This window comes from Phalacrocorax aristotelis, chromosome 4 (genome assembly GCF_949628215.1).
Source record: "Phalacrocorax aristotelis chromosome 4, bGulAri2.1, whole genome shotgun sequence".
Taxonomy (NCBI): domain Eukaryota; kingdom Metazoa; phylum Chordata; class Aves; order Suliformes; family Phalacrocoracidae; genus Phalacrocorax; species Phalacrocorax aristotelis.
This window is the reverse complement of record NC_134279.1, coordinates 66,626,239-66,654,231: the sequence shown is the minus strand read 5'-3', so window position 1 is coordinate 66,654,231 and position 27,993 is coordinate 66,626,239. Positions and strand designations below refer to the sequence as shown.

Sequence of the window (27,993 nt, the reverse complement as noted above, 5' to 3'; positions counted from 1 at the left end):
CGGGCACGCGCAACCCCCGCCCTCTCCCGCCCACCGGCTTTCTCGCGAGATGGGGGGCGGTGTTCGCGCCGAATTTGAAGCTGGGGGCGCGGGCGCTGTGGCCGTTAGCGGTGCGCGCGCGGCGGCGAGTGGGGGTGTTCTCCTCCGGTGTCCCCGCGCCTGGAACGGTCCGCCGGCGGCTGGGCACTCCCTCCGCCGTTAGGAGCGGCCTCACTGCCGCCGAGCCAGGAGCGGGAACAGCGGCGGCCCCGAGCCGCGGGAGACCGTGGGAGGGGGCCGTGAGGTGACCGCCCACTTTCTCCGCAGCCATGGGAGCGAAAAAGAAGGTTCTGCAAATCAAAGACGCCTTTCAGCTGGCGCAGAAGCCTCACCAGAACCACGCGAAGCTCATTGTGGGTTTGAAGAGCACTTACAGCGAGGTACGCCCGCTCTCGGGGGGGAGTCGGGACCCGCCCGGCTGAGGCGGGAGCGAGGCCCGCAAGGCCTCTTCGGCATTCTCGCCCCTAAAACGAGCATTGAGCAGGTAAGTGCAAACGCCAGGATGGAGTCCAGCGGTCAAGGCATGCCTGCTCTGGAGTTAAAGCAAAATATTCAGTGAAGAATGCACGGCAGCTGGTGTGCCCTACTGCTGGCTTTAGCACTTTAAAAATTTAAATAGAAGCTGTCAATTTTAAAACAACTTATTTTATTTTTCTGTGGTATTGCTTCTGAAAGATGAACCGGGTAGTTATAATTTTTTGTGGTTTGATTTTTATTTTATTTTTAGTTGGAAGATAAGGAAGATTTTCATGAAAAATTCATTCATTTCCTTAAGTATGCCATGATAATCTATAGACGGGAACCAGCAGTGGAACAAGTGATCAATTTTGTGGCTAAATTTGTTATTTCCTTTTATCAAATGGAGAAAGAAGATGGTAGTGAAGAGGGTGAAGAAGATAATTCACTTCTGAATTACGTGTTTAACTTTCTGCTTGAGGTACAGTAACACTTACTAAATCTTTAACGTAACAAATGGAAACTTCATGCAGTGGGCAAAACTTGCTGGTGCTCAAGATGATACCTGCAAACTAGAACTTAAAAAGTGAAAGCAAAGCTAGTGCTTTTTGGCTAACACCCGCACTGACACGCACCCCTCCCCCACCCCCACCCCCCAATAGCCCAACAATTGGATTCAGAAGTTAGGCCTGTAAGAAAATATGAACTGTTTTCATTTTTGGCTGTCAGCTGTCATTATAGGCTTTACTATAGGTGCATTTATAAGTGTTAGGTGTGGAATTGTGGAAATGGATTTATAGTGTTTCTTTGATAAGTAAAAATATTAAAAGATCGTTCATACAAGTATGGTTGGCATATGTATTAATCCTTTCTGCTTATTGCGAGTGTTACGTAGAAAGATGATCAACAGTTTCAACAGCATGAAAAGACAGCAGAATTACATTTTCTTAAACTAGTGTTTTGACATAGAAAAACTATTAATCAGGCCAAGATCACTAGTCGTCATTGCTAACTTCTTTTTCTTTCTAATGTGTTATGGGGACGGGTAAGTTAGCTAATGTACTGTAGCTGATATTGAATGGTAAGCATGTTCCTTCCTTTGTGAAGGCACACTGCAAGTTATGTGAAGTGCCGCAGGTACTGGCATAATCGTTTTCTAGTTATGTGACTCTTATTCAAAATAAACTTAGGTAGGAAAAGCTTTTGAAATACATAAGTGCATGTTTCGTGTACTGTATAGAATGTTAACTACATACACATGCATATTAATAGCCTTGTGTTGGAAATGTGAAAAGTGTGATTATAAGAACGGTTTTTTTTTTTCTTTCCCTAAGTCTCACAATGCAAACAGCCATGCAGTTAGGTTTCGAACATGTCAGCTTGTTAATAAGATTTTGGGAAATATGCCAGAGAATGCCCAGATTGATGATGACTTATTTGATAAAATTAATGAAGCTATGCTGATTAGACTACAAGATAAATTTTCGAATGTGAGAATCCAAGCTGTCTTGGCCCTGTCGAGACTTCAAGATCCTAAGGATGAAAACTGTCCTGTTGTTAATAGTAAGTAATAGTGTTTCTTTTCTTTTCTTTAAAAGCATTTGTTGATTTACATTACATTAAAACATTTTAAAGCTTTTTTTAAGCATTGAGTAAACAACTCTTAGAGGGTATTCTTGTAATAATTTGTAAAATGTGGAGCTCGTTGCCAGAGGAGGCAGTAGGTGCAAGAGTTGTGTATGTTCAAGGGGAAAAGACAGAACTGCTTGAAGGAGAGGTTCACTGGGGATTAAATGATAAGAAATCATATTGGGCTCAGGCTGTTCTATGGACTAAACATAGCTGAAGGATGGTGCGAGTAAAGGTGTGTTGCAAATTGGGGTGGAGATAAAATATGTGCTTACTAAGTTCTTCCCTCTAAGGACCCTTTTGTGCTATTGAATTTGTACAAAAACCCCAAGAGGAGTAGAGATAAGAAAAATAATTTTGTCTCAAATAACAGCTTCCAGCCCCATGAGAGGCAAACTGGTTACTGACATTGTTGACCTATGGTTTTCTGGGCTACTTTTTTTCTTGCAAATCTCATTTTTTTTCATGGATCACTTCCAGGTTTCCTGATGCTCTTTTTGTGCCGTTTGCGGCTTGCTTTGTGTATGGTATGATTCTTGACTAAGCCTGTACTTCCATTGCTCAAGGTAGACTGTAGGTTTGTACTAGCACAGCTGTTACATAAATCGTGTCCTGATTAGACTTTACATGCTGTCTTTTGTGAGGAGAGTAAGTTAATTAATTCAGGTTGTTTTGTTGTTAAGGAACCTTCTTTGAAATTATATTTTCTAAGTCTTTGCTTGTAAGTTGCTCGTTTAGGAGCACGTAAAACTCATAGTCAATCATTGTCTCACAGAGCGAGAAGATGAATTCAAGTATTCTCTGATTAAATCCTTGTTGCTTTTAACTTTGAAGAAGGGTCAAGAATAACAAAGTATTATGTGAGAGATTTACTATTTGAGTTTTGATAGGCTTGATGAAGATTGCAGTTTTCCATTTATACTAGAACTTAAGGATCTACTTCAAAGGTAATGAGGATGTATAGCCAGTAAATAGAGGACTTAAATGCTTCCAATCATTGGCTCCTTTATTTCTTACTTTTATTTTTTTGTCCAGAAAATGACAAAATGTTTTTTTATAGGTGGGATCTAGAGTAGCAGTTTTCAGAGTTACTAACTGAAGATCCTACTTAGGATTGCAAATATTATTTTCATAGTTGAATTTCTTTGGAGATCATAACTCGGCCATAAAATCTTGGGGTTGTGACCCTGAACTCTTCCCTACATTTGTATGTGTTATGCAGGGACAGAGGAAGGGTTTTAAAAACAGCTGATTTATTGAGTGTTTTCCATGTTTCAAACTCTTATGAAAATATTGTTATGATTATTTTACTTTCAGTTTACAGTACACTGCTTGAAAATGATTCAAATTCAGAAGTGAGGCGTGCAGTGCTGTCGTGTATTGCTCCATCAGCAAGGACTTTGCCAAAAATTGTAGGCCGCACTATGGATGTAAAAGAAGCTGTCAGGAAGCAGGCATATGAGGTAAATTGGACCACTTTAATATTAATTTCAAAGACTGACTTAAAGTTCTAAAGTCTTTTTCCTCCGTCTCACGGATTAAATACTAAGAACAATTAAACAATTTATTTTCACTTGCCAGAATTTTGAGGGGGAGTGATTTAATACAAGTTATCAAGTTAAAACCCCTGAATTTGTCTGCAGAACGTGCTTAATAGAAATTACTTGTGTGATAGAACTCAGCTTTTCAGAATTGGACAATAGAAGTACGGATTATATGTACAATCTTTTGGTTTCTTTCTATGCATTTTGTGATGTTTGTGAAGCAACCTTCTCTGTTATTACAGAGAAGTGTTGTTATAATTCAGTAAAGTTAGGATCACAGCAATACTAGTGAAAAATGGCATATTTTTGGTATTCCAATTTCGAGAAGTATCAGCCATTACTTATGTTTACTTGTAGGGGTAAGGGCAGGAAGGTATGCTACCATGTATCTTTCTTGTGCAGGCATCTTAGACAAGATCTTAAAACAAAATATTCAGTTTTTTTCACGCAAAACTATTTTCTGTTCTTTCTTAACTTAGATTAATTTCTATTTTTTAACTGAACCTCTGTATTGGTAGGCTTTAAGAAATGTAGATACTTTAGTCATTTTATTGAAGGTATTTGCTGATCTAGGAGCTTTAAAGAGAATAGTTTTAATATCCAGGTGTTGCATTCAAGCAGAGCTGCCAAGCTTCTGAGCTATTTGTTAACTTTATTCTTTCTTTATTTTACATTTTCTTCCATGAACAAAAATCTGCTTGTTAATGTGTTGGTACGGTGCTGATGGTATAGGTGTTACAGGATTTTATTGGCTTATGGTTTCTGTGGATGGATAAAACTGAGAGTTTAAACCCACAGGTAGGTAACGAATACAGTTGTTACCATTTGTAGAAATATATTTTAATGTCTTATTTTTTTAAGGTTTTGGCAGAAAAAGTTCACATGAGAGCTCTGTCAATAGCACAGAGAGTAAAATTGTTACAACAAGGACTTAATGACAGATCTGGTAAGAGATCATTTTTCTTGACATCTTAATACAAATGTTTAAGAGAAAATACTTTCTAATGTTTTGGGGATGATTTACGTGGAATCTGTGATGGCAATAAGGAGGAGCTCAAAGGGAGTCATGAGGTACCAGGAGGCGTTTAAGCACAAGAAATTCTGCCTGCTGCTTTGGTTTTCCAGTCCCCTCTTCCAGAAAACAATTGCACTAACTAGCTGCTGTTCGTCTGCTGGTTGCCACCCCCCACATCCCACCTCAATAATACTTGGTCTTGACAGACAATTGTTCTGTCTTCAGGTGAATGTGTTTCTGTTTTAGTAATCATTCAAAACTGGGGTGGGGGGAAAGATACTTTCACTATATTTTCCTGTGATCTTCATTTGTCAGGAACAAGGATTTGTTTTATTTCCTTACTGAGAAGGTACAGCTTTTCAATTTCAGTGACATTGAGGTGTTCAACATAAAGAACTTCTATGATACAGAGCAGGTACTTTCTCTGTTGGTGTCTGTATCTTCCTTAGGGTGATTCTTCATCCCAGATATTGAGAACTTGCTCTTTTTCTTGACAACTGGAATCACAAGGGAAAATAATCTGTCATTGATATCATATACTCTTTGCTGGGCAAAAGAGGCTCATGTTCCAGTTTGGCTGCATTTATATATACATCCACAAGTATTCAGTCATTTTGATCTGTATTGTAAATTCTATAACCTTGAATATGTGTATCTTTATTGAATTTGCTTATCTAAGTAACTTTCAAGCTAATAAGAGAGGAACCTGCTTGTTCAAGGTTGCTAGGTTGAAATTTTGGATATTTTTCCATATTGGCTTTAGAACAAGTGTTCATAATTAAAACCTAGAACACACAATGCTGACTCTGCTTAGTTCTACTTTTCAGGGTGCATTCAGCTCAGCTGTCAGTTCTTCATTCTCTTTCATTCTACTGCATTCTACTAGTTTATGCTTCTTACCTTCTTGGAGAGGTTTCTCATTCTTAGGACCTTAGTTTAGCTCTTTCAAGGCCTTTTTACAGCTCTTTTTGAACTCTTGACTGTATATAGGTGCTGTCTTTATGATAATTCACATATAAGAGAAAAGATGAGTGTTGTCAGTGTGTGTGTACTTTATTTTTTCCATTATATTGGATATTGTTTTCTAAAAGGTCCTAAGAGCTTACTTGTATTGCTCCCTAGTTGTTATGTTTTCACTTCCATCAGACTATTAGCATTTCTACTTCCCCGCTTAATTCTGTATATATGTATTAATGATGTATGTATTCTAGATGTTCCCATAAATACTCTTCTCCTTGATTAATAGTACTCTGCCACAATGAACAAGTAGTTTCTAGAACAGTAATGGGGAGGAGGAACTTAAAGTATCTTTATGTAAATTTCATAATCCAGCTGAATAATTGAATTAGCAACAGTTCAAACACCAGTTTGAACTGTGTGGCAGTTCAAACTAAAGGTCTGTGCAGTAGTATCCTGCCTCCAAAAGTGGCCAATTCCAAAATGCCTGGAACAGAGCAGGTATCTAACAATGCTTCCCCAGAATATTTCCTTGCTCTACAAGAGTTCATGGTTTGTAGATTTTCTGGGTTGAGGTGTTGTCTTTAGATGTAACAATTTTTGGATAGAGGGTTTTTTTTAATTCCCTCTGGGGGGAAAATATATTGCCTCAAAAATGTAGTAGTGCTCCATAGGTAGTTCTTGTCTAACTGTTGGGTTTCTTTTTTAAGGTAACATTAAGTTCAACTATATAATAACTTCTTTCCAAAAAGCCGCCTATAGAAAAATGATTTGTGAAAGTGTATTGAAAGCTTGTTACCTTTTGACCTTTAACATTTTAAACCATTGAAATTCCTGTATTATTAGATGCTGTTAAGGAGGTAATCAAGAAGAAGCTGCTTCAGGCCTGGTTACAATTCACTGAAGGGGATGTTTTAGAATTGCTTCATCGACTGGATGTGGAAAATTGCCCAGAAGTGGCTGGCCCCGTACTAAATGCTTTGTTTTCATCATCTCCACTTCAAGACTTTGTTCAGAACTGTAAAAACCTTGACAGCAGGTATGCAGATCAGTTTTCATTAAAAAAAAAAAAAAAGAATATTTTGTATAAGAATATCAAGTTTATATCTGAATGGGGAGCAGGGTAACTATTACCTGTGTTAAGACTGATATTGTGGTGTAAGCCATGATGCCTGTTCATGGCATCATTCGGATACACTTTTTTGGTCTTTAAAGTTCTGTGTTCACCAACTGAAAATGATAGTGCCAGATAAGCAAGAGGAAGAAATGAAAAATGTCTTTGACTTCTTGTTTCCTGAACACCCCAAAAATCACACTCTTAGAATTTAGGAGGAAACAGTAAATTAACCAGCTAAACAAGCTTTTCTATGAGTAACAACTTGGAAGCTAATTTGTTTTATTTCCTGTACTGTCTGTACAGCTTACAATAAAAGCAATGCTCTAGTTTACCCCCACAACTGTAATTTCCTCCCTTCTTTTAACCTGTAGTACTGAAGGACTGTGGTCTTTTTTTCTCCTGTTCCTCCTCCCTTTCAGTAATGTGTCTGGTCTTTCTCACATATTTCCTAGTTTGGCTTCCTTCTATCTTTTTTGCTGAGCTAGAGGCAGCACAATTTGGGGCTGTTTGTTATCCGTGAACTGCTTGGAGAATCTATCAGAATGGAATTAATGACCTTGTGTTTCGGCTTTCTTTTGGAGGTATTTTACTTGAATAAACAGAGACTTACAGAAGTTGGTATCTTAGAGGCTTCTTTTCTTGTGTTAATATTTGGTAGAATTCAACTAAGTGAGCTCCTAAGCTATGAAGAAAATGGTGTGATGAATATTAAGATTAAGGCAAAAATGATGGGGGAAAGAAGCCAAGAAATTAGAACTTGTAGGAAATTGCTAAGGGAGACAAAAAGGTGTGAGAAGAAACAGCTCGAGTTAATTGAGGCAACCAGAGTGGAATGAGTATTAACATGGTAGGAGTCTAATCTCAGCTGAAACTTAAATTACAAATTATCACTGATTAAAAGTGGCAACAATCTTATTCTGTGTTTTGGGGGAAAATGTATAATGTCATCATATGAAGTGTCTTGCAAGCTAGTAATATCTTATGACAGTCAGTAGATGCTACATGCATTGCACTCCAAAGCTATAGGTGTGGGCCTGTCTGCGTTTAAAAAGCGTCAATAACACTGTCATAACTATCTAACAGCCTCTGTAAATGTGCCAATAGTTGAAGAGGTTCAAAGGAAAAATTTACATAGTTGTGGACTTGTCAGTCTGACTTTGATCCTGCTCAAAAGATGGCTTCTGTTATGAAAGACTGGGCTAACTGAGAATTTTTTTTAAGAATTAGATCTGTTAGACTAACAACATTTTGAGAAGTGAGTGAAATTATTCAGCTTGTAATTTTTTTTATTTATGGAAAATATTAGGCTTATTGTATGATGTTTCTGACTACATCTTGAGTGATGCAGTAGCTGTATGACAAATGCTTAGATTTTTGAAGTTGATGATTTTTTGTTTGTTAAACTTACTTTTAAGGCCTGTCTGGTTTATGGGAAGCCATCAAATGATCATTTTTCGTCTACGTGTTGCTGGGGTGTTTTTTTGTTTTCTTCAGCGTGTGCAAGGGACCTAAAAGAAAAACAAATTTGTTATTGATAGCTTGCAAGTAAAATGGGATTGAAGGGAGAGAAAACTACCACTGACAGTGATGCTCTGTTTTTTCTGTTTTGAGGTAGAATTAATGCACAACTTCATGTCTGCTTCTGAAAAAGATCATATGCTTGCTTGGCATGGAAAAGACTATGATTATAAAAAGGAGTGGGGGCCCTGTGTCTGCTAAACAGGATGAGCTTACCGAGATGCTGAGAAAGCAGTTGTGTTGCTTTTTGCATTTGATATGCTATGATTGCTACTTGAATATTGTGTAAAGGTCTTCTATTAAGAATGGAAGAACTAATTCATAAACAGAAGCTGAAAAATGACTTAATGAAGTTGTTGCATTTCTGCAGATTAATGAAGTTCAATTTTTCCAGATGGGTACAGTAATAACACTGTTTCATAGGGGTAAAGGACTTGGGTGGTTGCTCTAGGAGGTCTGAAAGGCTGAGCAGTGTCTTTCTGCAAACTGATACGAGCTGCCTTGATGTTGAATACTGAAAAGTGCAGTGTGGTGAGTGGCCCAGGGAGCTCAGTGTTCCCGCTTAAGAAAGACTAGATTATTTTTGTCAGCCTTCAAGTATTTCTATGGGCAGTACCTTTGTCAGGATTTTATTTTTGTTTTAGGAAATAATCTATTTCTGTGTATTTGTTGTCTTTGACCCTGTTTTATTGATCTCTCTGTATTTATTTTTGTTTAGAAAACTGATGCAGCTGGAAGACTTAACAGCTGAGAATGTGTTATATTGGAGATGTCTTTGTGAATATCTAAAATCAAAGGGTGAAGAAGGTGAAGATTTACTAGAACAGATGTTGCCAGAACCAGCTATATATGCGGATTATTTATTAAGGTATATTGCATTTAAAAATAAATCTCTTACCACTAAAACAAATTTTTTTTTTTTAAAGTAGAGAATATTTATTTTATTTAACTGATTAGGTTTCCTCCAAAGCCAAAGTTGTTCTTGAAAAGTGATATTTTTTTAGAAAACATTTTTTAAGACTTTTGAGAGCATTTACTTCCTTTAAACAAAAACTGTAAAAAGCAAATTTATAATGTGAAAAAAACACTTTGGAATGTCCTTTCTCATGAATTATCAGCAAGATGGACTGCTAGATCAATAGCATATAATTCTTTTCCATTTAAGGTAATAGAGTCATTGTTCTGTAATATGCAGCTATCCTTTGTCCAGCTGTTTTGTAGGTTGCTGTGTGTTTGCAAAGAGCTTGCAGAAACCAATACTTTTTTTATCATTGTAGTTTGGCTGCTGACCCCAAGAGAAGTGTGTTTTGAAATTGAAAGTTTACTTGCTTCTCTTTCCCCTGCTTAGGCAGGCATTCTTCCCCAAAACTTATGTCTGAAGGCAGTGATAGAGCTGTTAAATGAGCAAATTACAGAGCATTTAATTGAGGGCGAGAGAAATATGAATGTTTTGTTAAGTAATTTTTTTTTACCAAAGTGAAGAAAGGTATTTTTTGTCTCAATGGGCTATTTTAGTATTAACATAAAATTTGAACAGAATTTGTTTGTGAGCATGGGAAATGCTGAGACATCTTAACTGAGGTATTGTACTTGCAAAATGTAGAGTGAAGCTTCCTGAAACTATTATAAATCAGATCTGCTGAAAAATGCATTGTTTTGATAGATGTTTCCAATTAAAAATGTGCATATTCTTTTCTCACTTCAGTGGGTGTCGTATTCTAGTAGTACTTACAGAAATCATTGCTACTTTTCAATGTGGAATGTGCTAACACATTTCATAAACTTTTATTAAATGAAGCATCTGTGCTTCCGTAATTTTGAAGTGTGATCCAGTCTGGTAGGTGTAAATTTATTCATTCATAATGAACTTAAGAGTCCATAAAACATTTGTTCTCCAAAAAAAGGTTTTCTTTTCCATCTGATCCTATCCAAAATGCCCTCAATTATCTTCCCCTTCAGGAAGAGGCTGAGTAAGCTTAATTAGGTTTGCTGGTACTTGTTTGTAGTATCAACTGTTAAACTATTCATTGGTGAGCTATGCCACCAGTTGTTTTGGGTAAGATTTGCAATTGTATGATCCAGGTCTCTATTTGCACTGTGAGAGTATCAGTTAGGAGCAAGAGACTAAGTCTGTCAAGAAAAAAATGCAAGATTGTGAGCTTTGTTTAAATATTTCACTACTGCCTGGTGCAGGTAACTTTATTGTTAAATGATCAGGATCAGTTGCCTACACTGTTGTAATTTCAGATGTTCTTAAGTACAGCTATGTGCAGAGCTTTTGTCCTACCTTAGAAGAAATTTTTAAAATTTGCTAAATTTAATGAGCTGTTGCTGAAAAGTGTCTGCAAAGCTGTGTAAAAATAAGCATCTTTTTCACAGCTCATATCAGTGTGTTCGTTTTATATTCTTTTCAGTACTGAATTTTGTAAATCATATATTTCACTCCAGATTTTCTGAACATGCATGCTCTCATTGATGGATGAAATTTTGATAAAAGAACAATGACTCTAGGAAAAAACAAGAAACCAAACTGATTACAGTTTCCATGCCATGTGTCTGAGTATATCTGACATACTCAAATGATGGTATATTTGACCATATAAAGAATTTAGAATTCACTGCACACTAATGATTTTCTTGTATTTTGTCTTGTAGGCAATATAACACTCTGAACATGTAAAAGAATACATAGTACCTAAATATATAGAAAAATACTAGTTGTGTATATGAAAAATGGTACGTGTATACATTTATGCCTAAGATGCTCCCTTTATGCAGGGGTATAGAACTGAAATCACACGTACAAGCATAACTTCTCATTTTCTGTTCCTTACTATTTTGCATTCTAAAACAGGGTTAATGTACACTACTTTAAAACTGCATTCTTTGGTATAAATTTCTGGAACAATTAATCTATGAAAAGAAGAACACAATAATTTTTAAGGCTTGTAACTAAGGCAAGTGGTGGGGGTTTGAGTCGGGTGGTGTTTTGTTTGGTGTGGGTTTTGGTTTTTTACTTAACAATTATTCTGAATGTAATTATATCTGTTCTATTTGGATTCAGTTACTTTAAAAATATTCCAGTTCTTAGTGAGGAACAAAGAGAAGACTTCACTTGTTTTGAAAACCTGATGACAAAAGAATTTATAGGCCAGCAACTGATTCATATCATAGGCTGCATGGATACCACAGAAGAAGGAGGAAGGTAAACTTAAAATCTGTGTTATTAAGCTTATGGCAGTCGTGCCTGTGGACAGGCATAGTCTTGGTTGGGAAAATAACCTGATCAAACAGACAAAATACAGCTCTAATGCTAGCTGGAGGAAAAAAAAGGCATGGTCTCTCTAATGGAATTGTTCCCAAAAGCGTGCCAAATATCGTCTGCTTGCTTTCATGGAAAAATGAGTTTTAATGCAGATGCAACATTGTTTGGGGAGAACAAATTCATAATTTCATAATGTATTCATGAGATTATGAAGTTACAAGACTGTTGATTTGGAACATAGTATATAAAAAAATAAAAGGAGATAAATGGTTTACTTCTCAGCCGATGACTTGTAGCAAGTAGCCTGTGTGTTTCTTATGTTTTTAAGCCCAGTCTGCTAAGGCCAAACAGGTTAACAGATGCTTTAGATGCCAAGCTGAATTGGACTGTGTTAACTGAGTCATTCCTATAATTTTAACAGCCTTTTGATGTGAAGTAATAAGAGTGAATAAATTTGGAAGTTCATACCATACAAACAGAGCAATAATCTCAAACTCTTAGTGGAATGCATCATATGTATGCCAGACTGGCAGGATAGTTTAACTTAAACTTTTTTTAGTTTTCAGCCAGATAATTTCTGTGAAAGCATTCTACAGTATTGGTGCTCTGACTGTTTTCTGCTGGTATCACCTTTCATTGGACAGTAGTGACACCTGAATAAAAAAATCCAGCATTTTCTAATCAAGAGAAATAAGGTAAAACCAGGAGAAGACAAACATTGCTAAGTAAGAAAATATATTCAGCAATTAATATAGCTAAAGAGAAGTTTCTCTTATAATGTATCATAAAGTCATGATAGCACTAACTCGAAGTGGGTAAAATATTAACTCATGTCTTCCATTTTCTTGAAAAAGCAAACAGATTGATTGGGTTTTTCTCTTTAATGCAGAAAGCATCTGTTAGTTACATTACAAAAGATTCTTACTCTGCCTACAACTTCAACAGCCTTTATATCTCTGCTTACGGAAAGATTACTCACTATTGTTCAGGATGATGACAGAAGGATTCAAACTGTAAGTAGTTCTAAAGGTTCATTGTTTTCTAGGTTCTGCCTTCCCTGTATGTCAAACAGACTTTATGAAGCATAGTAACAGAAATATCAGGAGTTAAAATATTTTTAGGTTGGAGAAGCATTTATGTTGTGTCCGTCGGCTGCCCTCCCCCCACCCCCCCTTTTTTTTTTGGTAGCATAGCTGCATTTTGTGGTTGTCTAAAGATTTTTATCTTTGACATTTGGCTGGTGATGTAAATGTAATCCTCAAATTAGGACAGTATTACACTTCAACGTCCTGTTTCAGAATCCTTTGTCATATTAGATCCAAACAGTTTTGACTAGATCATTCAAAGTGAGGATAATGTACGTTTCCAGGTTTCACTTCTCTTCCCTCCTTTTAGCTGAGATAGGTACTGAAAACCCTTATAAGAAAAGTATTCCATATAGTAAAGTTTAATATACAGCATAATTATTTAAACTTGACTCCTGAAAAATAGGCCCTTGGTTTTGCTCAAATATTTTAAATGAACCCTGGACTTAAGGACAGAGGCCCCTTTTGGAAAACTCCAGTCCAGTGGTTAAAGCTAGGATATAGGTTTGTTAAAATGATTATGGTGGAGAGCTATGATAATCTTGGCATTATAGTACAATAGTAATAGTAGATGTGTGCATTTCTATTATTCCAGTGAAATACGCTGATTCGGTATATTCTGTTGATTTGGTACAGCTTGAGAGGAAGTTAGAGATAAACTGAGGTGATCTGATACAAGATAAAACAAATTAAGACTATCCTGTCTCACTCAGTGTTTAATAAAAATCAAGACAACGCATGAGGAAAACTAATGTAACACGTCTGACTTTAAAGAAACCTCCTAACCAACTGAAAAACTCTCAGCCTAGTTCTGCTTCTAGTCCTATGCATGTGTTCGGCTTGAAATTAAGTTACTTGCGTGGTTTCTTATACTATGTATGGTGGTTTATAGATCTTTAAGTGATAGTGTTCTTAGTTGCTTTGATTGAAGTAGTAACAGATGAAAAACCTTACTCTCGTTACCAGTAATTCTTTTTAAAGCATGTGTTCAGATCTAGAGGAATGGTGCCAGTGAACTGTTGGCATGGAAACTGCTTAACTCATTCATGGATATACAGTCTTCTATTTTTTTGCTTACCTAGCTAAATGGTAGAAAACACTAGACTTTCCAGTTAGACTATGTGTTGCCAAATTGATGCTGTTAAGGTAAACTGCACAGATGTTGAATACTTTTTCAGAAGATTGATATTTTAAATTTGGAGAAGTTAAATGCTTAGTATCTGGTATCTGAACTGAAATTAATGGCACTAATATACTGCTTGTAACAATAGATTGCAGAAATTATATCAGAAGTTCATGAGCCAATTGTTGCAGTCGACCAGCCTGTTGATGTTGCTGAAATAAGAAAGCGGGAGCTTAAGGTAAGCAGATTTCAGTTGACAAGAAAAACATTAAGTGTATCCATCTACTAAGATTTTTATATAGTAGTGTATTATTAGCTTGTGTCAATAGTGTATTGTTGGCTAATGTCACAAAGGTTATGGTATTATATTAACTTCTTACTTTGTATTTCAGTTGGCTGAAACAAAGGTGAAACTTTTTGAAGCAAAAGCAGCTTTGGAAGAATGCATTGATCTGCAGGATTTTAATAAAGCATCAGTATTAAAAGAGAAAATAACTGAGTTGGAACACATTAAAAATGATCTGATAAAAGAAGCAGAGCAACCTGAAATTAAAGAAGTGCATGTGGAGAAGGTCTCTTCCCTTTCTGTATTCCCAAGTGCTTGTTGTTTGGACAGTTATTCATAATTTTAAAGGAAACTGTAGTTTGCTTTATCACCTAAATTTTTGAAATTGAAAGTGAACATTTATGGTATTAATATTCTCCTTCTGCATGTAGAGAAGCTGATGGTATGTTGTGGCAAAAAATGAATTTCAGTTAAACTGCTCTCTTGTCCTTGAGTAATGAACTAACTGAAAATCTGAGTCTCTCTTCGTCATATTTATAGACAGATTTTGATTAATATTCTTGCAGAGCAAATGTGTAGTGGACAAGAAATGTTTGTTTGGGTAGGGAAAGATTATGATTAATGTCCCAATTCTTCTTATCACAGCCACCATTTGTATTAATAGTGATTGTCTTTTTTTTCCTGACCTACTTGAAGAATGATCCTGAAACACTGTTGAAGTGTCTGATGATGTGTTATGAACTTCTGAAGATCATGTCCCTTTCTAAAGGAATTGGTCCAACCATTAATGAACTCATTGAATCTCTGGTATGTAGGAATAAATACTGTTTACATTGTCATAAAAATAGATATATCATAGCTGGCCCTTAGGTGCTGGCAGGATGGTTTGTGATTATTTCACAATGACTTTGCTGTGTCTGTAGTGCTGTGTCTGGTGCTTTTAAGCTTTCCCAGAACCTAGTGCCTTGGAGGTGCAGTCCAGATAGGCTATTCTGAGCTCCTCTGCCAGAACTGGCTGTGGCAGAAAGATACTAAAATAAAACAGGAATATGGTAAATATTTGACTAATGTATGACAGTGTTGGACAGTACTGAGTTACACTGTGCCAAGTGTGGTGCTTGGGCATCTGCTTACTGCCCTTGCTGGTACTTTAATTACTTGGATTTTCTATCAGCTGAAGCGATGAGTTCTTTAATAGAGAACTTTACAATTTGGGTTTTTGTTTGTTGTGGTTTTGTGGTTTGTTTTTATTTTACTTGAGGTATGAGTTTGGTGTTGTGGGTTTTTTTTGCCAGTCCAAAGCTTTACATCTAGGAAAGACTGGAACTCATGTAGACCTTCCTTGTACATGGCAGGGATGAACGAAAAGATGTTTATGGGGATTTCCCCCCTCTTCTGTTTTCTTAGCACCTTTGAAGAGCAAAATATTTCTGTATTGAAAATTAAGGCAGTGGTGTTATAGGCCTCTTAGCCTACAAGACATACTTCCTAGTTTTCATTATGAAGAGTATGGATTTTAAGATGAACATTTCTAAATATCACAGACTTAACTGTTACCGCATGTGCAAACAAAATGGAAAAAAGTAATATGCTGTTGTATGAATGGTGCACCCACAGCTGAATACTCTGTGCGATTCTCATCCAATTCAAATAAACTTTCTAGATAGGAAGTGGTCAAGAGAAGGGCAGCAAGGAAAAGTATGGAATGGATTCTGTATGAAGAATGACTAAATAAATTACCTCTGCAAAACCTGGAGAAGAGAAGACTTAGGGGTAGGGTCTGATAGAGGGCAGAAGACGTGAGTGTTATGGAGAAAGTGAATCACCCCATAAAGCTAGCAACTAGCCAGCTCAAAACAAATGAAATGAGTTGATTCTTCACTTAATACATAATCTGTGGAATTCATTGTCGCAGGATGTGTGCATGGTGAACACTTGACTAAATTTCAAGGAAGACTCAGCAAGTTCAAGAAAAATAAATATGGAATGATTAGGCAGATACGAACAGCCTCCCAGCTCTAGGGTGTCTCAGCTGCAAATTGTTGGGACCTTGACAAGAATTCTTGGGAAGTATCTACTTAGTTTGTTTATGTAATACTTCATAGGAATTTGGTTTTGCCCTTTTTTGATACCAAGACAATGGGCCAGATGACCTGGCTCACTATGGGCATTCTTAGAATTCAAACTGCAAAGAAAGTTGCAATACCAGTTTAGATTAGTTTAAATATAGTGGAACCACACCTGATTTCTTTCAGATGTATAAAGTATTCTTAGAAATCGTAACTGGTGTTGACGTGCCTCCCAGAAACCTTCTTTTTCATTAGGTCAGTCTTTAATGTTCACATTTGTTGTTGTTTATTCCACTTTTCTTTCTCCAAGATCCTGCTTTTGTATTATTGTTTCTGCTGGATTTTCACATATTACATGATTTGAGATATATTGTTTGTTGCTTAAATTTGAACTCGTTAGTAAATGCAAAAATATAAAATGATCCCATTGTAGAGTTCATCCTGTATCTAGTTTGGCTTTTCTTGAGAAGACAATGGTAAAAATCCACACAACTATTCCAAGTACATGGAATTGGCATCTGTATTCTGCAATTTGGAACTGGGTATTGTTTCTCTGCAAGAATGTTCATGTCATTTATGAAGAAATGTGTAGGTTGTTTGTGTTTGGTTTTGGTTTTTGTTTCACAATGAGTGGTCACCTCAATTTTGTTTGAAAACAAACACAAAGCAAAATACTTGTGATTCTTGCCGTTATTTTGTTGCTGATTTCAAACAGCATACTCAATTGGCTTCTGTTTATACTTAGATAAACTTGAGTATAGAGTAGCTACCACTTCCCAATCCTGTATCAAAAGTAAATTATTTTTAGTTTCAGGTTAAGCACATTTTAGTAGTCGGTTTTTTATTCTCAATTCATGTATTTCAACTATAAAGTGTAATATTATTGTTTCCAGATACTTCCTGGTATAACTAATGTCCATCCAGCTGTGAGAAATATGGCAGTTCTGTGTTTGGGTTGCTGTGCCCTTCAGAACAAAGAATTTGCCCGACGACACCTTGCACTGCTGTTACAGGTAAAATGTCTGATGGAAAACGGAATGATGGTCTGTGTGACTAAGTAAATAAAACTAGTCTTGTATCTATAACAAGCTCTTCTACATAGTTACGTTAGTTGAACACCAGTGATTCCTATTTTCCTAAAGATATGGATCTGGACAGTGTGGTTTCATTTAGAATTTTCTGATGTCTAGTAATATTCAAGCTTATACAGTATATCTTGGTAGTAGCATGCCTTTCCTTTGTATGGTCACCTGTTGTCTTGAAAGTTTGTAGGAATTCCTTATTTGTAAGATCTGGTTTTCTCTTCCAAATAGGATTAAATTGGTCCTCTATTCATGTTGTTAATGTAGAAAAGAAGCTGTAGGATTCTGTAAGCCTTCCTTGCTTGGGAAACCAAACTAAAAATGTGACTGGTTTTCATTTCTGTTACGCACATACCTGTCATCTTGGGTGTCTGATTTAATTTCTGAATTATTAATTTTGTATGGATTAAGTAAAAGTTGTTAATTAGAGGATAAAGCGACATTCAAACCAACAAACAAAAGCATAGCTGAACATCTGTTCATGGAACATGTTGGGTGCTGTAATAGCCCCATCTCCCATATTTGTGGTAATTATTCTGATGCTGAGCTAATTATGTAAAAGATTACACTATTGTCAACTTTTCAGGCCCTGGCCCTGAGAGAAGTGAAGGTGGCTGTCGTGCTTTATTAAGAGTGTGCTCAGGTACACACTTGAGAACTGACTGGTGTCAGTTCTTGACTGGTGTTGAGTTGATATGCTTGGCTCAGACAAGATGATAGTTGTCAGTCACCACAGCAGAACTTCGGGTTCCTAAAAGTTAGCCCATCCTACTGTTTTTAATCTGCCTTTGAGTATGTCGTCTTAAAAATCAGTTTGTTTAGGGAATACTTCAGTAGTTTTAGCAGCTTAGAGTTTAGACTTAATTTTTGTAGGTAATAAACCCCATATTCTTTGTGTAGGCTGCCATCAAAAGTGGGGCATCGGGCTAAACACATCTAGGATTTCTAGGCTAACCCACTGCGTATGGTTTTATCTGAATGTTAATTTGAACTGTAATACATATAGTAACCTACGCAACTTTTGACTTTTATTACTGTCTTGCTCCCTGTTGTCTTTTTACATACTGTTTGTTTTAGTGAAGCTATATAGGATTTCAGAGCAGGGATTGTCTTATGTGTTTTTTCTGTGGTGCCTAGCACTATGGAGCTACTATAGGCAGATAGACTTGTTTGTTCAACTTCTAAACAGACATTGGACAATCAAATTTTGTCCCACACACTCATGCTCACTCTGAGTGAAATTCAACCAGTTTTATGTAATGGAAATTGCATAGATGGATTGATAAATTCTTTCCTAGGCTGTATTATAAATTCAGGTTTAAACTTTTATCACACCTTTCTAAAGTGTGACATTTGTCCCAAGTACTATAAAAAGTTTCACAGATAAATCTTATTAAAGCAAAAAAAAAATCTTATTACACTTAATGTTAACATTGGTGGTCTACTGTAAGATGATGTATGTATTTTCCTTATCAAATCTAGGTTTTACAAATAGATAACATAAAGGTAAAGCTCAGTGCTTTAAAGGCAATCTTTGATCAACTAATGCTGTTTGGGATTGAGCCATTTAAATCCAGAAAAGGCAGTAATTCTCAAAGTGAAGACGCACATAGTAGAATGGAAGATTGTGAGGAAGAAAGTGAAACAGTAGAGGAGGAGGAAGACACTGCTATGACTCACAACCTCCTGCAGCTTCTTTCAGGTTTCCTAGACAGTGAGGTAAGAAATACTATAAAACTTGCTGTAGTTGTGTTTTAAAACGTCTTTTGCAGAAGGCTTCCCGTCCCATTAGGTTCCATGTGAACATTACATGATGTGTAATTGAAATTAATGGTTTAATGTTAAAGTAGTTGTCCTAGAAAATGACCACAACTTTGTCACAGATGGAGACTAACATTACTCCTGAGCTAGCTTTGAATTCTGTGCAGGTGCAAATTTGTGGAGGTGGAGAATTGACTGGCAAAATAGGATGTAAATTATTATTGTAAAGTATTAGTGAAAAGTGCTGTGGTTGGTGTTGTGTGTATGATCAGTTCTTCCTTCAGTTTTCAGAACTTAGGACGGAAGCTGCAGAAGGCATAGCCAAACTGATGTTCTCTGGGAGGCTGGTTAGTGCCAAGCTTCTTTCTCGTCTTGTTTTGTTGTGGTATAATCCTGTGACCGAAGAGGATGTTCGGCTTAGACACTGTCTGGGAGTGTTCTTCCCTTTATTTGCTTATGCAAATAGGTATGGCCTTTGAATTACTATGTGAAAATATACATTAGTGTCATGGTTTTAGCTGGGATAGAATTATTTTCTTCACTGTAGCTGGTGTAGTGCTGTGTTTGGATTTAGGATGAAAACAATGTTGATAACACACTGATGTTTTGGTTGTTGCTGGGTAGTGCTTGTACTAGTCAAGGACTTTTCCAGCCTCCCGTGCTCTGCTGGGTGCACAAGAAGGGAAGGGGCCACAGCCAAGGGAGTGGATTCAAACTGGCCAAAGGGATATTCCATATCATGTAACGTCATGCACAGTATATTAACTGGGGGAGTTGGCCAGGGGAAGCAGCGACTGTGGCTTGGGGACCAGCAGTGTCAGTCAGCAGGTGGTGAGTGGTTGCATCACTTGGTTTCCTCCCCCGCCGAGGTTTCGCCTCTCTTGTTGTTTTCCTTTTCATTATATAATTATTATTGTTATTACTATTACTGTTTAATTTTTAAACTGTCTTTATCTCAGCCCAAAAGTTTTCTTACCTTGGCCCTTAAAATTCTCTCCCCCATCCCACTGGGTGGGGGGGAGCAAGCGAGCAGCTGTCTGGGGCTAAACCGTGACAATTGGTCTAGCAGCTTTATGAATCTTTTTTAATCTTGCACAAGTAGAAATTGCACAAATGCAAATTAGATCAAGGATCTGGACAAAGGAGGTAGAGAGCTTATGTAAGGGGGTAGGAGCTTGAATTGTAATTCACCTTTCATTTGCTCAAAGAAAAATACATTTAACTTTTCAGTTGTTGCTAGTGGTTTTAGCCACTGAGGTTTTATCTGCCTTTTTTAATGGTTAAGATTTAATTTAGTGTATTACATGTTGCCTTATCTATTTTTCCAAAACAAATTGACTTAAGTGTTTTGTGGCCTTATAAATTGCCACATTAAGGGGAGTGGTTCAAACGGGAGTCTGGAGAGGGAAAAAAACCCAAAAATATATTTTTGCTGTTTTTAGAAAAAAAGAAGAAAATAGCCGGTCTGCTCCAGAATGAGGTTTTCCCTACTTAAATTGTTTTGAAAATAAGTAACCTAAAAACTGATTTTATGTGCTTCTAGTATCTGTTAGTGAGTAATGAATTTAAGCTTTTAATACGGATAATCTTTTACCTGTGAGTGTAGTTGTCTTACCCTGTGAATCTTTTTCAAAGTCATTTGCAAATGAGGCAATGCCTTCTGGCACCTCATAGATGATCCTTTTCTTGAAAAGGAAAACATGCTGTATGCTTTAAACAAAAATCAGAAGAATCAGTGGAGAAAAAAATTGTAAATCTTAATGTGGTTTATTGATTTGGAATCTCTGTTTAGTTAGGAAACCTCATTAATTTTCTTTTTCAAAATATCTGTATTCTGGATCACAAATGGTTTATTTTAAGATGACTCATGGAGTCTCTTCTGATAGCAGTAGTGTATTTTCAGATGAGAATTATTTACTATGTAATTCAGAACTATGCGAAGTTGCCATTCAGAAAATGAAAACTCAAGTAAAAAATGAGATTTGGCTGAATTTAATACCAAATTTTAGTACTGATCTCTCTGGCTGTTGCTCTGTTAACATCTCCATCTTGTCACAGAAATAATCAAGAGGCTTACTTTTTGAAATTAAATATTTGAACTCTGAGGAAAAAAATGCTGATGCTGACTGCTATAAATATTCTGTCATGTCAGTGGAGTGGCATGGTATACTAATAATAGGGACAAGATCCTGTAACCGGTGAACAATTCTTATTCGTGGAATGTTTTCTGAAGAGTAATAAACTGTCTGGCAGCCTAAGAGGAGAAACTTCTGCCTTGTGCCTATATGTTACTAGACTTTTTAAAGTTTTATTTGATTTACAGGAAATAATCTGAATGATACTTTGGTTATGCTTGAACCAATCTAAAGCCTTAAAGCTGCTGAAAAAGGACAGTTCTTGCTTTCATTCTTTCTTGCCCCATTGTCAGTGCTCAGAAGGTCCTTTGGTCAGCTGGCTTGGCTCAATAATCCAGCAGCAAACAATCTGCTTTTTTGAAATTATCTACTTTCTTAGTTTTTTCCTGCAGTTATTTGGGCTCAGATAGGAGGTTAACAAGTATCAGATTCAAGAAAGGCTTCACTTCACCAACTAGTACCTTGTACTTTTTGACACCTTACCTTTTAAATATTTTGACCTGTCTTCTAGAACTATACTTTTAGACAACTTGCTGCAGAACCAAGCACAATGTGATTTTTAGGCTTGCTTGGCAGGAGTTAACTCTTCTGGGAAAAGAAAGCACAAGTATTTCTTCCAAAAAATCTTGTTAACTACTGCATTTTTTTGGCCAGGCTTCCTTACACAATGAGGAGTACCCCCAAAAAAAAAGCAGAAAGGAGGACATATTGAAGAGAAGATTTAGAGAAATGTATTTCTGTCCCTTAGGAGATAATATGTATATATCAGTTAAGTTGTCAGTAGTAAGGGCAAACTCTCAAACTGTTCATAGGCCGGAAATGTTACTTAAAACTTACTTGAAATAATATGTGCTAAAACTTGAAAGAAATTGCTTTTGTGAAGCAGTTTTGATGTCTTGATCCTGCTGGCTGTCTCTGCCGAGGTGGCTGCTCCCCCTTTGCTTTGATTGAAGTGTTGTAATGGGTATGTGAACTTTTCATCATAGAAGAGAAGATTTAGGGTTGAATGAAGGTTTAACTTTGTCTCATTGTGCTGCTAATGTTTGACTCAATTGAAACAGGTCTAACCAGGAATGCTTTGAAGAAGCTTATCTTCCAACTCTGCAAACACTGTTAAATGCTCCTGCAACTTCACCTTTGGCTGAAATAGATATCAGTAATGTTTCTGAACTGTTAGTGGACCTGACCAGACCAAGTGGGCTGAAACCTCAGTCTGAAAAGTCTCAGGACTATCAGGTACAGTGTGTTTAAACTGGAGGAAAGCAATATTTATGTCTAGAGATAGTTCTTCTCACCACTTTGTCTGACCGCCCCCTCATTTACTGCTAGCTGTCTGGGCCTCTCTGAGGTTCCTAGGGTCAGAAGCTGGATTAAATTATTTCAGGTAATGAAACCTCTTAGCTTGACCTTCCGCTCCATTTCCCCTCCCTCGTACAATTAAAAAAATGCTAGTGGGAACTTTCAGCATGCCCAATTGTCTATATTGGGAAAAGTATTTATAAAAATCAGTTGGTGTATGTACTCAAAGTACTGCATTTTAAGAAAATGTTTACTATGTAAAATTAGTCATTAGCTGCTTAAATCAGATTTCTCATTGCTGTCTTCTGTAAATGGTTCCAGGCAAAAATTCTGATGTGATTTCTTTCCTTTACAGGACTTAACAGTGCATGATAGTTTAGCAATGAGAATTTGCAACGAGATCTTGATGGACCCAATGGCACCAGATGTTCGTATTTATGCAAAAGCTTTAAATTCACTAGAACTCAGTAGTTCTTCCACAGAGAATCTTCTGGTTCTGCTCAACGAGATAATAGAGGTAGTACATAAATAACATGGTTCTTAATTTTTTTTAATCACTAGCAATCTAATGTTCTGATATGCTTATAGTAAAGCCAGTGTGAAACGGTGTGCCCAGCTTGATACATTTCAGTACAGTAAGTTCTTTTGATAACTGTGGTGTAGTTATTAATGTTAAAATAAAATTCAGTATTAAGCCTTTTACAGTTTGGATGGCTTATCTTTAGTTAATGATTAACAGCTGAAACTTTACACCTAAATGTATGATATAACTAAGATTGTTAGGCAACATGAAAAGAGTGCTTGAATTAAGATGAAGTGGGAAGGGATTACAAGACTAAGTTTTTTACATTGATGCTTTTATTAATATGGGAAAAAAAAAACATTTGAGCGTGTGACAGAGGAAGATAATGGTATATCGAAATGTTGAAGAGAATGCTGATCTGCTATGGGCATATCATCCAGAGGTAGAAATGCTCCAGGACTTAGCTGGAAAGGTCCAGTTGCTTTAATGTTTGTTTCCTTTAATTAAAAAAAAAGAGGTATTTTGGGTTTCTTTTCCTGGTGTTGATGGAGAAAGCATTTCTCCTTTCAACTTGACTATTCATGTTGCACATTGTATCCTTCAAGTAGTGAATTTAATTAATCCTATTAGTGGGTAAATTTAATGAATAAAATAAATAGTTGTAAAATTAAGTAGCATTTAACATTAAATATCTCTTCTCCAGAAAGTGAAAGATAAACTGTGTCAAAGAGCTATTGAGAAGGTCAAGATGAACTTGATCAAAGATCCTAATGTGGGCAAAGACAACTCTGAAAGGACTGAGGAAATGGGCCCCTCTGAAATGCCACAGGAAATCGATACCACGTTAGCTGAAAATACTATTCACAACAAGGAAGGTAATTCAGGAGAGGTGTGGTTTTAGTAGTAGGTATACAACTGACTTGTTTAGCTATGTATGAAAATACATTTTAGTTTTCCTCCATTAAATCTACTTCTTGAAAAAACAGGAGAAGGTAACATCTAGTAAATGCGCATATAGCTTCAAAATATTTGCTCTGAAGTATTTTCCATGTTTTGTTACTCCTTTTTTCGATCAGGTTCTGTGTTTTGTTATTTTCCACAATAGTATATATACTCTACTTAAGACTCAGTGCTCAGTTTTAAGCTCTGCCCTGCAGGTACTTGGTGGGGTTTTTAGACTTTGGAGTTACGGTGCCCATGCTTCTTGCCGACTGTTTTATAGCAGTATTTAGTTGATATCTTTACTGTTGACACTGGTCTGTCCTTGTTACAAGCTCATATGTTGGTGCCAGATTTGTTTTTATTGCTATTTCAGAGCTTGAAGTAGAGGTAGCTGGAAGACTTTCCATGGTCTGCACAGCTGCAGGTGCCTTAGCAGTGTATATTGTGCTGGTGGCACAAAGTCTAACATTTTTCAGCAGAAAAGCATTTGGATGAGATTTGCTTAGGTTTGCTTACAGCAGTAAAGCAAAGATATTGACAACTGTTTTAAGCAGATCACGTTTTCTTTTAATTTTGCATTTATATTTTCTAGTAGATTATTTCAGGGCTTTAATCTGTTGTTTCTGGAAGTGTCAAATACTTTAATTTTTTATCTTCTATGTTTATATCGTCAAATATTTATTGGATGGCAAGTTGGAAGTACGCTTTTGAGAAAATAGTTGTACTGTTTTTTGCTAACATCTGATAATACTTTTTGGTGTGTCTCATGAAACAGGATTTTTGAGCACTTCTTAAAAGCAGGATGTAGGAGAAAAGCATTGTTCCCTTCCCTTCTCCCACCCTTCCCCAAATACATTTGGGATCGTTAAAAGTAAAGCAGCATTTACTACTTCAAATTTGTTCACAGCTATCATTTACAAAAGGGGCAACAGACACAATCTTGGCAGCAATTGGAAGCCAAAAGGGGATTTAGATTTGATTGCAAGGAAGCTTTTTTCCTAACATAAGACTGCTGAAGGAAGATTGTTAGAAATGTCTAAAACCACAATAGAATATTTCAGTTGGAAAGGATCTACAATGATCATGTAGTCCAGCTGCCTGACCACGTTAGAGCTGAGTAAAAGTTAAAGCATATTTTGTCTAAATGCCTCTTAAAACACTGACAGGCTTGGGAAGCCTGTTCCAGTGTTTGACCATGCTCTCAGTAAAGAAATGCTTCCTAATGTCCAGTCTAAATCTCATCTGGCACAGCTCTGAACCATTCCCACACATCCTGTCACTGGATGCCAGGGAGAAGAGACCAGCACCTCCCTCTCCACTTCCCCCCCCCCCCCAGGTAGTCATAAAGAGCAGTAAGGTCTTCCCTGAGCTTCCTCTTTCCAGGCTTAACAACTCCAGCTCCCTCAGCCACTCCTCATAAGACTTTTTCTCCAGACTCTTCACTAGCTTCATTGCTCTCCTTTAGACATGCTCCAACATATCAATGTCTTTCTCATCGTGAGGGCCCCAAAACTGAACACAGTATTCGAGGTACGGCCTCACCAGTGCCGAGTACAAAGGGATGATCGCTTCCCTACTGCTGGCCATGCTATTTCTTGATACAACCCAGGATGCTACTGGCCACCTGGGCACACTGTCAGCAAAAAAAAAAGCCTCGAATGTCTAGTTTTTTTTCTTCATACCTCTTAGTCAGGTGAACATCTTCAAGTATTGGTCCAATGTTTTCTTTAGACCTCCTCTTGCTTTTAACATACTTTTAAAAGCTCTTTTTGGTATCTGACACAACACTGGCCAGTTTCAACTCTAATTGAGTTTTGGCCAACTTTTCCCTGCATATACGAGCCACAGCTCTGTACTCTTCCTGCGAAGCCTGACCTTGCCTCCAGAGATCATACAACTTTTTTCCTCTTGAGCTCCACGAGGAGTTCCCTGTTCAGCCAAGCTGGTCTCCTGCCCCACTTGCTTGATGCCTGACACAATGAAAGGGGCTAAACAATTTTCAGGAATAGTTTAAATGTGACTGACCTATGCTGGGGCAGGGTTATAACTGAGTGACATTTTCAGCTTCTTTCTAGCCTTATTACTAACTTCTAGTTTAAGGAAAAAGTGGAGGTAAAATTGTGTGGCTTGTCTATGTAACAGCCAAAATTTAAAATACTGGTGCTTAAGATAAAGTGGCTTATTTATGACTCTTCACGTGCTGTTCTCTATAACAGAAAATAATAAAGATACTCTTCATACTCCAGTTAATGAAGCAAAAAATAAAGCAACTGCAAAATTGAAATCCACGAGAAACAAAACTGGTAAAGGTATGCACTAACTTTTTCTGGCTACAGTACTAGTTGGTTTTAACAAAATAACTTCATACTTTTTGTGAACATAAAGATATAAAAACCATTCAGTCTTCATACTGTGTAGTTTTAACAGATTTTATTTGTTAAAAGATTAAAATAGTCTGTTTTGTGGAAATATTTGAGCACAGATTTTAAAATAGAAAAAGTCCAACTACAGGATTTTAAGATAATCTGCCCATTGCTGAGGGTGACTGTGGCCAAGAGTTTGAGAGAAGGGGTACACTGTGGTGGTGTTGGCTTTGTTTTGTCACCTCATTCCATCTGTGGTGGCTCTGTATTTGTGTGTTAATGCAATATCAAACACTGAAGAAAGGTACAAAACTGTTTAAGAAAAGAAATATCATGATATGAAAAGAAACTTTTGCTTATACTTAGGACAAAGGAGAGCAGCAGCAGAAGCGAGGTCTGTGAGAAGAAAAACTGACACGACTGAAAAATGTGGTAGTGAAAGGTAAATCCTTTTCTCTCGACCATCAAAACTACGACATCTGTTCTAGCAAGCAAATTTAATTCAAATGTTTTCTCTTTCTCCAAACCTGCATCTTTAATATCCTTTATTCGTAAGACACAGAAATTTAAGAAAATTTCTGTGAACTGCTACTTTTGAAACAATGGCAGGTTTGACAGCTTCACGTTTTATTATCTTTGCCTAAGAACCTGTCATTCTTTATTCTTTTTCTTAACATACCTTTTGTGCATGGAGTTAACGTGCATTCTAGCTGACAAGAGTTAGATTTTTGGCTTACATAATTACTCTTCTTCCAATCACGTTTTCTGCTTTTTAATAACTGTTCTGTGGAGGAACCAAATTTATTTTTTATTTAAATTCTTTTTTCCCCTCCATGTTTTTGTTGCTTGCTTTTCAACATGTGGTTGATGAGCTTCTAGAAATCACTGTGAAGTGAATGTACACAGCGCATTCCTTCCCTTATGGTCTTGTAGGATATAAGCATTGAAATTACATTATCTTTCTAATTTTTAGCTGTGCTCACTCTTTCTCAAGTGGTAAATCCCTGGCCTTTAGGGTGTCAGTCACTCCCATTTGTTTACTTGGTGTATATATACTTTGATACCACCTAATCTTTTATTTTGCAACTGCTGACACTTGGTTATCTTTACTGATACTGCTGTATCACTTGGAAAACATTGATATATATTCTTCTCAAAAAAAAAGTGTATAATTACTAAGAAGTTCTTTTGTTCTTTAAGACCATGTTTCAAGATCATATAAAAACTCTTTAGCTTGCTTAGTCTTTTTGGCCTTACTTTAAAATATTTTACATTTCAGTGGAGATGAAATTCAAGAATCGGTCCCAGTGCCAAGTTCAAGGCCTTCAAGACGAGCAAAGACAGTGGCATTTGAAAAAACAAGGATGAATCTTTCCAGACTTTTGGACAGGGAAGCAGATGAGTGAAGACAAAAGGAGAAAGTGTCCTTTGCTCATGCTGGCAGTTAACATCAGGCTTGAAAAATAAGATTTGTTTTGTTGTTAGTCACATTTAACTCTTTCTATGTTACGATCATTCGTAATTCTCGATTTTTGTAGGCACTTTTTAAAATAGATACTTTTGATTTTTCAAAGATGAAGTCCATCATTCATGTAATAAAACACATTAAAATACTACCTGAATAACACTTGGGGTTTTTTTTACTTTATAGAGAAGAATGCTTTTTATCTGCACATAAAAATTGCTGTTGGTTGTTAAGTACTTACTGGTTAAAGGTGGTTTGGTATTTAACATTATTCAGAGAGAGGGTTTGACCTGGAGTGGTTGCTTGTACAGGCAGCAATT

General features: G+C 36.7%; 1 protein-coding gene across 1 annotated transcript; it reads left to right on the top strand.

Annotated features, from left to right (window-relative positions):
* The first annotated feature begins 65 nt into the window (after nt 1-65).
* Nucleotides 66-27,833, top strand: NCAPG (non-SMC condensin I complex subunit G). Its single transcript, XM_075091781.1, has 21 exons — nt 66-419; nt 767-976; nt 1,830-2,058; nt 3,442-3,587; nt 4,530-4,614; nt 6,487-6,679; nt 8,994-9,143; nt 11,340-11,480; nt 12,430-12,553; nt 13,897-13,986; nt 14,141-14,320; nt 14,731-14,841; nt 16,997-17,116; nt 18,668-18,904; nt 19,231-19,412; nt 22,143-22,317; nt 22,736-22,897; nt 23,607-23,778; nt 26,062-26,154; nt 26,575-26,650; nt 27,488-27,833. Exons 1-21 carry the CDS (start codon nt 309-311, stop codon nt 27,612-27,614), a joined length of 3,114 nt encoding a protein of 1,037 aa, XP_074947882.1. The 5' UTR covers nt 66-308; the 3' UTR covers nt 27,615-27,833.
* Nucleotides 27,834-27,993: the final 160 nt, after the last annotated feature.